The 14,104-nt window shown below is 40.6% G+C and overlaps 1 protein-coding gene across 4 annotated transcripts in view; it reads right to left on the bottom strand.

Annotated features, from left to right (window-relative positions):
- The window catches only part of LOC143886379 (zinc finger FYVE domain protein), a 129,607-nt gene that overhangs the window by 93,041 nt on the left and 22,462 nt on the right, over nt 1–14,104 (bottom strand). For all 4 annotated transcript variants that reach the window (XM_077390326.1, XM_077390325.1, XM_077390324.1 and 1 more), the window contains 3 exons: nt 5,600–5,694; nt 1,876–2,050; nt 255–682 (listed from right to left, as the gene is read on the bottom strand). In XM_077390326.1, the coding sequence (XP_077246441.1) occupies nt 255–682; nt 1,876–2,050; nt 5,600–5,694 (698 nt within the window). The remainder of the gene's footprint in view (nt 1–254; nt 683–1,875; nt 2,051–5,599; nt 5,695–14,104) is intronic.

The following is a 14,104-nucleotide window of genomic DNA, read 5'->3' as shown; positions in this document are numbered from 1 at the left end:
GGAACTGCCAGATAATCCAAGCATGATCAACCAGAGCCTATGAAGAGTACAGGAGACCAATAGCCATAAGAGTCACGCAAGGGCAACATCCGACAAATATTTAGAGAAACATGTGATGCACATTTATTCTCCATATACCTTTATGCAACCTATTCAAATTAATAAAAAAAAATAACAAGCCCTTGTATAACCCAGATTAGATAAAAAATAATAAATCATAATAAATAAGGCATGGTAAAAGTAAGCTTACTCACAGGTTCAACAATTTGGAAGGAGCAGCACGTAAGACAGCGAGTGCTTCCTTCCAACTCCAGTTGCGTTCAGATAATGGTAAAAGCCGTTGCAAAATAGACAGTCGCCATTCCCAATCTTCAATGAAACGCTTAGCATTTGTAGCTCTCCACTCTAAGGCAAGCTTTCCAGCAGTTCCGATACTACTGTTCAACACATGCTCAATTTCAAGCCCCACTGATGGCAAATTATTCCTTAATATATCAAGTAGTAACCCAGTAAAAGACACCACCATTGTATTTTCCCCACCATGTGAGGCACTAAGGTCAGGCTGTTCAGATGAAGATACATATAACGATTCGGAAATGGTGCCAGATGAGGTGCAAGGTGTCAAATTCACATAGACGGCGTCCATGTTCATAAGTGAGATAATAATGCTCACCATCAATATCTGCATCAATAAGAGATTGTGTATTAAGTTGATTGCTTGAAAATAAAAAACAAAGATAAGCCGATGAGTACAATATCAGAATCCAACCCGAGTTTGGGCTGTCACACTTGGCAAACACAAAATATGATTCATGGATTTGGAAGTGTATATTGAACACATCTTAATTATGTTTACAATAATAATCAGACTACAATGTATTATATTTTTAGAAAATTAAATGAAGGCTGACCATAATGTTCTAGTTACCATATAGCAACTTTCTTTTGACAAAGGTGGACTCAAACCCTAGTGTAAATGTAATTTATCTTATGAGTAGTTCCTAGAAAAATTTATGTCGAAAAAGAAATCTAGAAGTGTCTTATCGAATTCATGAGGCAACAGAATTCAAAATGAATTCAAGATTATACAACATGGGTTTACAAGAATTCATGCAACATAGACAAAGCAAGTGAAAGATGAGTTTGGATTATCAAAGAAAATATAAGGGTTATAAAAATTAACAAACAGGGAAAAATAATTAGAGAAAAGTAAGTGAATAGTGTGATTGAAAAGATTTTTTTGAAAGATGATAACAAAAATTATTGAAGAGAGGACCGAGATGGTCAGAATACAAACAAAAGAAAATAATACAACATCACTAGATAAACAACAATTACATGATCATGGCGGCAGAGAATCAAAAAGAGCTAGGGATTCCTTGACTACCCCTTCTCTAGCTAAACTATCTGCCACCTGATTAGCGGACCACCGAACATGAATAAACTCAGCTTCCATGGATCTCACCCAGCCAAACATTTCATCAAAAAACCGATCAAATCCCCAGGGTGGTTTGTGAGATCCTTTTAGCTAATGGATGACATTCGATGAGTCTCCTTCAACCACTACCTTATCCAAGTGGTTTTTCGTGAGAAGCTCAAAACCTTGATATACTGCACGCGCCTCTGCCTCCGAGGCAGTTGAAAAGATAATTTACATAATCGAACAAAATGACCTTAAAGCTTCAGTTTAAACCAAAAACTAATGGAGCATTTGAGACAGGACAGAAACAAAAAGCAATACTTGAATAAAATCTGGGCAATAAGCAACACTATGGAGCTTTGGCATGGGAAAAGCGTCGTGTAACCATGCATGACTGTTTCAAAAAGACCCATGGAAATAAAATATTTGAAATAACTGTTCAGCAAACCACTAACCTTACGTGGAACATTACTGATAGCATCTAAATGAATCTGCAAGTCTTTCAAATACCACATTGCCTTACGATGATGATTTCCATTTTCCTCAACAGCACTCCTTTCCATGGCTCCTAAAGCAAGAACAGCCAATTCCAGAGCATATCGCATGTGCATAAGCTCAATATCCTGCATCCTGGCAGGACTCATTCGTGGAATACAAATATTAGTCGGCTGACAAAAACAAAAGGCAAGGCTAATACAGAACAGCAAACTATTGAACTAGATAGTATACAAACATAATATGACAGCTCTAAGTGTAATAGGCATAAGGTTGCAGATTTTCATGCATATACCACCATAATCCAGACAACTTAGTCGAAAATTCTCATCATCCGCTTCAAAGTATCAATTAATTCAGTAGATCTTATCTTGAATATTCCAACTAGGGAGCAATACATCTACAGATACTAGGCTGATGTCATCATAATTTGCCACAAAGAATAAACAGACAATACACTAATACACTGATGCGACCATAATTTGCCACAAAATAGGAACAAAATTATGAACGAAGCAGACTATATACCATATCATAAGTATAATAACAGTATGGAGCGTAGTTTATCTGGGGTGGATGCCTCGTAAAGAGTAATGGAGGTGCGTGAAGGCAGGCTCAAGCTAAGATTATGCTCGTGAGCGTAATGGTATAAGCCTGCCTGTAACAATTTCCAAGCATTGTATTGTTTCATTTTCAATTCGAAAATCCTATAAGGATGAGGTGTGGTACGAAATAGTGCTTATTGATGCTTGCAATTTACTTTTGGGGCAATGGTGGTAATACAATTGCAGAATTATCAATGAATGGTAACGAAATACATATACATTATTTAATGATGGTCGGTGTTCCCTCCGAGCGACGTCGTGTCCCCCATCGTTGGTTGGTTATCTTCCCAGGCGACGTGGTGTCCACCGTCGTTGGTTGGTATTCTGTTCAAGCAATGTGTTGTCCGCCGTCGTTGGTTGGTTCCTCTCACCTTTCTGGTGTTGGGAGTTCTTCTATTGCGGTTGTGCTGCTCAGCTGAAGTCTCTGCTCGTGGTACTTCACCGTTGTTTGCCATGCGCACCTTTGGTGTGCCTATTTTGTCCGATGGATCGTCGTTGTTTTCCTTGCCGAAGCGCCTCTGTTCGATCTTTCTTCGTATATAGATTTATTAGCCGTTCTCTCATTCAAGGGGAGGCCCTGTTGTGATCGCTCTCGTCGTATTGGTGATTTTGGGGGAGCTGTTGTTTTCTGATGGTCGTTGATCTCGATTATGTGCTCACTGTGGTCGTTGCTATCTTTTGTTATGTTTTTCAATATGTATTCACCACACCAGTTTGAGGGGGAGTGTTGTACCAAGCTGGCTGTGTATATGAGATTATTAGCTTTTGTTGTATGGGTATTTTAGTTGTAGTTTTCTTTGTAGCAAGCTGGAGTTCCATCAGGAAAAAAAAAGTTATTAAGTATAGGAGCCAAAATATTTCTCTGTTTAAGGGAAGGTGGTTGGGGTAAAGATGGCTCTGTCGAAAACAGATTACAAAGCTTAGAAGAAGGTGGTGAAGTTGGTGGAGTGGGTTTTTCCAGGAAGACACACAGAGAGGGAGAGATAGAGAGAGAGGGGCAAAGAAATAGAGGGGGGAGAGTTACGCAGTTATTATCTTTCTCGAGTGGGAGAGGAGACTGGCCGCATTTTATGAAAGAAAAAACTACGAACACGGGAAAAAGAAGTGTAATAAGTAGCTGACATGGCACTGAATTTGTTATAATATTCTAACCAGATTATACAAATCTGAAGTAATGAAACATACAAAAATATACCACGTACTCCTCCCATCCACCTTCGTACGAAAATATTTCACGTTCTCCCCTCGTCCACCTTCATCTACAGTCATTGCACTCTAGCTTCCATCCAGGCAAAATCCTGCCACGACTTTGTCTATCACACAACCAAAGATATGTAGCTATAGAGTATAGACGGGTGTCTCTTCGGCCACTTCCATATGGTTTTTGTCAACCGTCGATGAATACCATTACTTCTACTCTGTTCTAATCTTTGTTTCTTCATTTGCGATCAATGGCTCTGTGCCTGCGCTCGAGCGAAAGATAGAAGGGACAGAAAAAACAGAGGAGAGAGAGCAAAGAACAAGGTATTCTACGCTCAAAAAGTGCATATTCTTGAAAGATAGATTAATTTTTGGGGGTATGTAGCTTCAACTTCTGCAATTGAGAAGCATCAAAAGGTGGAGGATATTCTTTCATGGCTATGCCTAAGAGCATTCGATGAATCGGTAGTTTCAATAGCTAGGCAACTTTTTATCGGAGGTTCATCAAGAACTTTAGTTCTATCATTGCTCTGATAGATTGCCTGGGGTCATCGATATAATGGTGATCAACAAGAAGTCGACGGAAGCTGTTTTTTCTAATACTTAAAGACATCAAGAAGATACTTGAGTTAACTCCAAAAGCTTAAGCTGTTGGAGAAGGCGTTATTTAATCTTTCATACTTCCACACTCCCCCTCATGTGTGGCCCCTCTTTTTAGGTTTGGCCTACACGTGGCACATGTGGCCCCTCTTCTGGGTGTGGCAGTTGCATGTGGATTTTGTTATCAAGGAGGATTGAACCCGGGCATTTGCTCTGATACCATGTGAAACTACCAGTTTACTCCAAAAGCGCTATTTAATCTTTTACACTTTAACATGCTTCATTAGCATACAGTTATTAAAAGGAAGGGGTTAGCCCCCAGCTAATACTATATATATCGGTGGCACTCTGCCTTGTTCCTGTTATAGCAGATGCTTTTTCTAGGGAGAAAATGTTGGTTTTTCCCTTCCCACCACAATGTGCAACCTCAACTTTATAGAGATGTGCAACTCCAAAATTCTAGAAATTCTTTATTGTGGAAAACATTACTTTTCACTTATATTCCATAATGACTTTCTTTTGCTCATGTTAATATCTATTGTGATTGTTTTGTGTCCTTGGCATTTAGCATTTGCTCGTCAGCATAAAATTTAAAGAGTGTATTGCAATGCCAAAATTCACCTTCGATGAGGCTACTTTCCTCCGCATTATCCATGGCCTCCACAACATCATCAACGCAATGTTGGTCTAAATTTACAATTCAACAAAACAAAATTGTAAGATTGTGCTTCCATTGATTCTTTCCGTTAGTTATAGAGCCAGTATTAATCAAGGCTTCAACATCATGCTCACAAATGTGTGCACCCGTTGGTGCAAGGGATCACCATGCTTTACTAGAAAAGCTAGCATCGATTCCTTCCTGGTTTGACTTAAAGAAGGTCAACTCAACTCAACAAACCTTTGTCCCAAACTAGCTGGTGTCGGCTTAAAGAAGGTATTAATCATAAATTAAATAAGAAGGAAGAGAAGGTTGTGAGCAACTCCATACTTGTGACCATTGATTATTTGATTGGTGAGGTGAGCTATGAAGTTTTAGGTGATGGTAAAGTAACTAAATATTTGTTATTCTCCAATCTATGAAGTATACAAGATACCATAAAATGATGAGTTTTAAGTTCGCTTCAAAAAAAAAAACATTATACAACCAAGACAACCGGCATCTACAGATAAATGGAGTAGAATTTATTATCTTTTCAAAATTAAAACCATGGGTTATTTTCTAATTATTCTACATAATTACTCAGAAAAGGGCCAGAACATTGAAGCAAGCTTGCATCACCTCTTCCAAGCTGATGTAGTAGAAGCAATGGGATGCATGCTAATAAGCTCCATAGCATCTTGAAACTTTATCCCTGGAACTACATCAAACAAGACCTAGAAAAAAGATAGCTTGTTAAAACTCATCCAATATATCACTCTAAATAACATATCATGTTCCAAAACAATAACTAGACAAAAAAAAGATATGTAATCCTGAAATGCGAAATACAAACGAAACCAAGGGACAAAGAAGAAGACTTCAGCAGATAATTCTATGGAATTCTTACAACTTCCAAGAGAATGTGATAATCAGAGACAGAGAATCAACGAAATGCGTGTTAGAGCAACACGAGAAAACAATGGCATGTTACATTTTAATAAAACTCCATATACAATATAATTTTTAATAAGAAATAACAAAAAAATATAAAATATAATACACAGTTATAAACAAATAAACCCTACATGATATCAAATTAATAGAAAACGTTTATGAAAAATGTTTTCCATCACTTCTTTGTTTTGTTTTATTTTTTTTTGGCATTTTTACTATGAACAGGTCAAGGTTATATCTACTCAACTCAACTCAACTAAGCCTTTGTCACAAGCTAGTTGGGGTCGGCTAATGAATCCTTTAGAAAATTCTCATGAAGAAGGTGAAAGAATCTACCCGGCTCAAATTAGAATCATGAAGAAGGTGAAAGAATCTACCCGGCTCAAATTGACTAAGTCTAATCCTGACACTAGTTGAGTTCGTCTACATGGATCATTTTCATCCATTCTCTTCTTCTATCCAAGGTCATGTTCTCTGTTATGTTGCGAGCCGTCAAGTCTTTCGTCATTGTTTCTACCGAAATTGTTTTCGGTCTGCCCCTTCCTCCTTTTACTTCATCAACTTGGCAAGAGTCACTTCTTCTCACTAGAGCATCCAAAGGCCTACGTCGGATATGCCCAAACCATCTTAAGTGGTGCTATCACATCTTCTCCTCAATTGGTGCCACTCCCACCTTTTTACAGATGTCTTCATTTTTAATTCTATCTAACCTTGTGTAGCCGCAAATCCATCTAAGCATTCACATCTCCGCTACGCTCATCTTATGCACATGCTAATTCTTGGTGGCCCAACATTCTGAGCCGTACAGCATGGCTGGCCTCATAGCTAGCTTATAAAACTTTCTCTTCCACTTGGTAGGTATTTTACGGTATCACAGAATTCGTGAAGCACTCTTCCACTTCAACCAACCTACTCTTATTTTGTGGTTAACATCCTCTAAAATCTCTCTGATGCAGATTTTAGGCCTAAATAAGAGGCATAGTTGCCCTTTAGATTTCTAGGCATTTATTTTCCATGTTATTTAGTTTTTAGGCTTTTATTTTCCATATTATTTATAATTAGGAAGTTTAGTCTTTTAGGAATTCTTGTTTTAGTAGGTTTCTATCTTTTAGGTTGTTATTTGCCTATTTATAGGCCTCTTTACAGCTTATTTTGTAACTTCTGATGATTATTGATATCGAATAAAGATTCTTCTCCCTCTAATTCTCTCTTCTGATTTCTTCTCTTCTCTCCCTCAATTCGTCTCTTCTTCAGGTTATTTTCGTCTCTTCTTCCCCTTTCGTCTATTTCTCTCTCCTTTCCTCAATTTTTCTTCACGGTGTTGCATCAATTTGGTATCAAAGCCAAAGATCCAAGATTTATTCCCCATCTCTTGTTTTTGACAAGTTTCGGTAGTGTTCATCGTCCTCACCCTGCAAATTTCAGCCCCCGAAACCATCCATCCTCAGCCTTATTCCAGTTGTGATCAGCAGCCTAGAATTCTCCCCATAACCCTCAACCAAATCACCATCAATTCTTAATCTCAGCCCTAAAGCCCATTGTTATCCCAGTTTTGCACCCCAAATCACCTTATTTGTAGGTGCCCAACCCCTTCCAAAACAACCAACGAAAACCAGTCTTGCATCCCTTTCGAACCAGCTCAAGACCCTCTTTATGATCACCCAACTGAGACCCCCTTTCAAACCCCAGCCAATCAGCCCATTGAAATCCTGTTGAAATCTTTCTTCAAAACACCCAGTTGACTCACCGTTCAAGTCAATCATCTTCAACCTTTAAAACCCTAAGTCCAAACCCTATCCTACATTTGCCTTCGCCGTCTTCCGCAGCAGCCGCGCGTTACCATTAATCCCAGCAATTGTCCGGCAATTTTCAGATCTCTCCTTGTGTCGTATCTGTTGCAAGGAAGCTTGAAGGAGTTTCTCTTTTTGAAAATACCTAGAAGGCAATTTTCCTCACCCAAGGTTGTACGTATCTGTTGCAAAGGAAAGGTAAATTATTTTTGGCTTGATTATCAGGTGACCTACAGTACTAGGTAACAGGTTGAGCACCAGTCCTGTACGTCATACTCTCCTTTCTAATTATTGGTTCCGAATAAGAAAAGCAGCAGGCTTTGGTCTCTTTGTATCAAAATCCCAAAGAGGTCAATTACTTGTGCTATAAGTTGGCATAAAAAGGAGCAATTTCCCAACTTTATAGTACATACATATCATTCCATCTCCACTTGACAAAAAAAAGGGATGAGTGAAAGGTAAGTCTGTCGTAACCTCTTCAAGTCGATCTTTTATAATCACCCCTTTTATTCCTTAGGCACCCTTCCTCCTCTTTCTTGTATTATTTGTCATGTGACTTTTCAGTCACGTGAGTGAGGCACGAAGCAGAGAAACGCCACAAGAAAGACTCATATTCTCACCCATGTTCTTCCCTTGGACACCCCTTCCCATTTAAGTTACACTACTTTACCCCCCAGTTTTTACGTCTAGGCACCCCCATACAAAAAAAAAATTAGAAAAAAAAAAGAGAAATAGATTTTTCTCTCTCCCCTCTTCCATACTTTCTCTCTCTACATTCGAGCTATTTCTGCTCGAAATTGGCCCGCGACTTCAACACGAAAGTTAAAGTACTTGATTAATAGAACACGCCTATATCAGTTTTTGTAGCAGACAGTGATTTTTAGCACAGTTTCAGGAGCAATCTCAGCCGTCGATTACGTGCCATCATCCGATCAACACCTTTCTGCCATCCGATTTGAGATCCGAGACGGGCGTTGTATTTCTTTCGACATGCCAGACATATCAGACGGTTGATTTCAGTTTTCGACACCGATCCTTATGGCTCCACCATTTATTCCATATTTTGATGGGTACGACGAAAGTTATTGGAATGGACGCACTCACTTTAGCTATTATGAGGATGCATGTTTACAGTGGATTGATGCTCTAGACATATATCATGAGTACAATGGCCATGATCACCAAGCGAATATCTACTGGGCTAAACAAACTATGCGACGACAAGCCCGATGCTCATGGGACCACATGAAAATGTTCCGTCGTAGAAGAAGCGAGCCTCCGATCTGTCGTTGGAAGGATGTTCATGATTTTTTTATAGATTTTTATACGCTCCACTATCTACGGAGATTAAAGCGTGAAGAAGCCGCTCAACGAGAAGAAGCAGCTTGCCGCGAACAAGAAGCTGAAGTCTTCACTCGCTTTGAACGAAACATCGCAGCCCGTCATGCACGAGTAGCCGAAATTGAAGCAACGAAGAAATTTGCTAACACTATTGACAAGCCAACCACAGATGATGCTCTTGGTCCGACAGATGATATTGTGGATGAGATCATTGTAGAGGTTGAGCCCCTGATTATGTCAGATATAGAGCCAGAGAGTCCCGCCTTTTGTGGAGCTAAAGCCATGGGAGGTGAATTTTCCACAAGCCAATTTGATGAACTGGTGGCGTATTACTGGGGTTCCACCTGAAGCGTGGTGTGAAAAGAATTCCAGGAAAATTGGGGAAAGACTAGGGAGTGTTTTAGATCTTGAGGTTCTTATTCGGCAGGTGAAGGATATTCTGCGGCGACGATGTTGATTTCGACGGCAGGTGATATTAGCAAGGAAATATCTATGCAAGTGTCAATGGATAGAACGGTGAGATGGATCAAGGCAGAACAAGTGGACCCTTATAGGTTTACTTCGTCTGATGAGGACCTCTTATCCAAGGGATCGGGAAATGCTGTGGGAAATGGTGAGGAAGGGGAGGAGAATATTCATTCTGTGGAAGAGGATGAGGGGTTTTGTGTTGAAAATCTTCCGGAGCAGGAGAGGGGATTGGTTGAGGTTTGAGTGGTGGAATCTGGAGAAGATGATCAGGCGCAAGTTAGTCGGCCTAGCTATCGTAAACAGATCTTCGCACATGATAGCATTGACGAAGTTGGCGGGTCTTTTGAAAATCAAATATCTACATCATCATTGGGCTACAGATGGCGGTGTCTGCGGGGCATGGCTAACATGTATACTGATGTGGTGGGTCCCACCACCGTCATTAATAGCTATAAAGATATTTTGGACGTGTTATCCCCAAGCAATATCGGGATCGTCGAGACGTTTCGTAATGATGGGCCCATTGATCCTAATCTGGACCTTGTGGAACACGCCACTCCAGATGATCCTCATGGGCCAAATCCTTATATTTTGGCCCATTTGCCTTATTATAGTGCTGGGCTGCGGCATATTGAGTTTGAGGACTTTTTTTGGGCCCAAGACTCCGGATATGACTGTCCTTCGAGGTTGCCCATCAGATGTTCTGTAGTCAGGAGCGAGAACCTCATTTCCATTTCAGCAAGAGGCCACTCATCTGTAGAAAGTGCATTTTGTGAGTCTGCCGTTAATGTCGAGGATAACCTGGGGAATCGAAGGTTTTGGAGATTCGGCCAGGAGATTCTAAAGGAAGTAGCTATTAACATTAACTTCTCTACCGCTGAAAATTTTGCAGTAGACGTGTTCGATCAGGAGGAGCGTCATATGCCAATGAGTGATGTGGATCACTTGGAGAAGGAGTCAGTCTATTGGGTGGCAGACGAGGCCTCAAATGAAGATTTACAAAGTATCGTAAAATTAAATGGCTCACAGGGCCCCCCTGAGCATGCACCTCTCATGAACAACAGGTTGATGGTTTGTAAGGGAGCATCTCACCCGGGTGGAGAGAACTCGTTATTCGTAGGAGAGGAGAATTATTCTGGTTATCCAGGATCTAGTTCGGATGGGACGGATTCTATCCATTTCCGAAAGTGCTACTTTCAGGCAAGCAACTACAGACAGAGCTTATCTTCGGGTGGGGCAGTTCCTATGGTGGTCGAAGATAGCCATCCTCGCATGGAGTTAGGGTTAATTGACTAGCGAGCCGCCTTATAAAGGTATAAGCCTGGTTAATTTAAATTTGTATAATGGTTTTCAATACTCTTGTGCTAATTTGCAGGGTACCCCACCGGGCTCGATTTTTTATCCTACCTCTTGCCTTGCTCAATTTCCCTTGAACCGTGGTCCATACTCTCTTGGAGTCTCGGATCAGAATGTAAACTTCAGTTCTAGAAGGTCATTGGAGGGGGAAGTGAGGGCGGATCCCCTCAAATCTAGTCTTCCAATTTTAGAGGAATCTATTAAGAATCAGGTGTGGGAAGGACCCAGGGATGCGGCAATTGAGTTTTTCATTAATCATACTTTGGATACTAGTAAAAGACTTGGGTTGGTTCATGGACGGCCTGAAGAGGATCTGAGAAATATGATTGAATTGGTGGAAACTAGGGATTTTGTTCCTCATAGTACTGATGATGCTCTCAAACCGTTGGAGTCGCCAAGGAGAAAATGTAGGGAGTTGGATAGATTGAAAATAGCAATTAACTATGATGGTGGAGTGGACATTGAAGTTAGTCCTAAGATGCCAGCTGAAGGCAAGAATAGCTTGCGGAGGGGGAGGAAGTGTTCCAAAATAGTTTCATCATGAAGATCATATATTGGAACATTAACGGTTTCGGAACTCTAGAGAAGAGGGCCCAAGTGAAGGAGGTAGTGAGAAATTTCAGACCGGACCTCATTTGTATTCAAGAAACTAAATTGGAAGTTATTGACAGTAACGTTATTAGAAGCTTGGGAACTAGCTCGAATTGGGATTATTCGTTCGTAGCTGATGTCCGTGCCTCTGGGGGCATTTTGATAGCTTGGTATGAGTCAAATTGGGTTAAACAAGAGGAGTGGAAGGGGAGATTTTCATTCCATTGCTTTTAGTAGGCTTGATGATACCTCGGAGTGGTTGTTTTCTGGAGTTTATGGCCCTACTAAAAGAGCTGAGAAAGGCCTTCTTTGGGATGAATTATGTCGAGTGAGGGATACCTGCCTGATTCCATGGTGTATTGAGGGAGACTTTAATGAAATCAGGGAAGCCCACGAGAGATTGGGGTGTATGAGAACCACTCTGAACATGGTTGCCTTTACCGATTTAATTGCTAAGTTTGAATTAGTGGATATCCCGTTGTCGGACGTGAGTTTCACTTGGTCAAGAGGGAATAGTCGTAGTCGCATTGACCGTTTTCCTTATTTGCCCCGGTTGGCTTGACTTGGTCCCTGAGGTATGCCAGAAAGCTATTACCAATTCTGTTTCCGATCATTGCCCTTTGCTGCTCGATCCAAGACTTGAGTATTGGGGGCCACCACCTTTTAGATTTGAATTGGCGTGGCTCCATATTCCTAACATGGAGGAAAAAATAGGAGAATGGTGGGTCTCCCATAGAGTTGAGGAGCCGGCAGATGTGGTAATTGGACAAAAATTAAGGCATGTAAAGAAAAAAATTAAAGGAGTGGGCTGAGGATAGGAGAGTGAAGGAGTCGGGAAGGAAAAAGGTTTTGGAGAATCGCATAAAGGAGCTAATTAATATTGAAGACTTGGGGCATGGCTCAATTGCATCTAGGGAGGAATTGGGTAAGGTTAAAGAAGAACACAAAAGGTTATTGCTTCAGGAGGAAATTTCATGGAGGCAAAAATCTAGAGTGCGATGGTTAAAAGAAGGGGACAAAAATACATCGTACTTCCATGCTATGGCTAGTGCACGCAGGAGGAGGAATAGGATTGATTCATTAGATGTTAACGGCCGGGTAAAATCTGAAAAGGAGGTGATCATTAAAGTTATATACTTATATCAGATTTTTACCCCTCTTTGTATACATCAGAGGATTTTGTTCGCCCTATCCCGAAATTGTTGGAGTTTAAGAGCCTTTGCATGAGGGAGAGGGATTCACTAGAAAGACCTTTTGAAGAGGATGAAATCGAGAAAAGTGTATTTTCGATGTGTAGGGATAAGGCACCAGGCCCTGATGGTTTCTGCCTGGCATTCTTCCAATCTTGTTGGTCATATGTTAAAGGGGATATTCTGAATTTCTTTGATGAGTTTTATGAAGGCATGAATCTGGATAGAGGCACAGAAGCATCGTTTGTTGCTCTTATTTTTAAGGTGAAGGGAGCATCAAGGATTTCTGATTTTCGGCGTATTAGTCTGGTGGGTTGCCTATATAAGGTCTTGGCAAAAGTCTTAGCAGACTGTCATACTATCTGTCATTTCTGACTGTCGGAGTGCATTTGTGCGCAACAGACAGATCCTGGACTGTTCCTTAGTCGCTAATGAGGCTATTGACTATTATGTCAGGAATGGAGAGGGTGGAGTATTATGTAAATTGGATATGGAAAAGGCGTATGACAGTGTTGAGTGGGACAGTCTGGATTATATTCTTAGGGGAATGGGTTTCGGTAACTGATGGAGAGCATGGATTAGAAGATTTGTTTCTTCCGCATGATTCTCAATTCTTATCAATGGGTTGCCTAAAGGTTTCTTTAAGTCTTCTAGAGGATTAAGGCAAGGTGATCCCCTATCTCCTTTCCTCTTTGTCATGGTAGCTGAGGTTCTTAGTAGACTAATGGAGAAAGGGAGTCAGGAAGGGCTGTTCCAAGGTTTCAAAATTGGTCGAGATCATATAGAGGTATCTCATTTACAGTTTGTTGATGATACACTTTTATTTTGCTTACCAGATGTTCATCAGGTTTTGAACTTGAAGGCAGCCCTTAGATGCTATGAGTTGATAACTGGTCAGAGGTCTAATTTCCATAAATCTAGAATGTACTCGTTGAATATTCCTCATGATAGTGCCCATGGAATTGCTCTAATCTTGGGATGCCAGCTTGACTCACTACCCTCTTCATACTTGGGGCTCCCGCTGGGGGTTGATCGGCCTAAAAGACCTTTGTGGGATCCAATTGTTGAGCGGATTGCAAGAAGGCTTGATACATGGAAAAGAAACCTTGTTTCCAGAGGGGGTAGGCTTACACTAGTTAAGGCGGTCTTGGCCAATATCCTCATTTACTTCCTTTCTCTTTTTAAATGTCCAATGAGTGTTGTTTTGAGAATTGAACAGATTCAGCAGAGGTTTTGTTGGGGAGGATCTAATGATAAGAAAGGGATCGCTTTGGTTAAGTGGAAGAAGATTTGTCTTCCGATTAAGAGCGGGGGTTTGGGTATTAGATGAGTAAGAGAATTTAACCATGCTTTATTGGGAAAGTGGTTGTGGAGATTCGGTGTGGAGCAATCCCAACTTTGGATTAAGGTGATTGGGAGTAAGTATGGTTTTAGGTTTGGGAAGTGGGAAGCGG

Source organism: Tasmannia lanceolata, unplaced genomic scaffold (assembly GCF_043159265.1).
Source record: "Tasmannia lanceolata isolate RefF3 unplaced genomic scaffold, GAP_Taslan_0.1 ptg000011l, whole genome shotgun sequence".
Lineage (NCBI taxonomy): Eukaryota > Viridiplantae > Streptophyta > Magnoliopsida > Canellales > Winteraceae > Tasmannia > Tasmannia lanceolata.
Note: the sequence above shows the minus strand (reverse complement) of the source record. Positions and strands in the feature narration are given on the sequence as shown.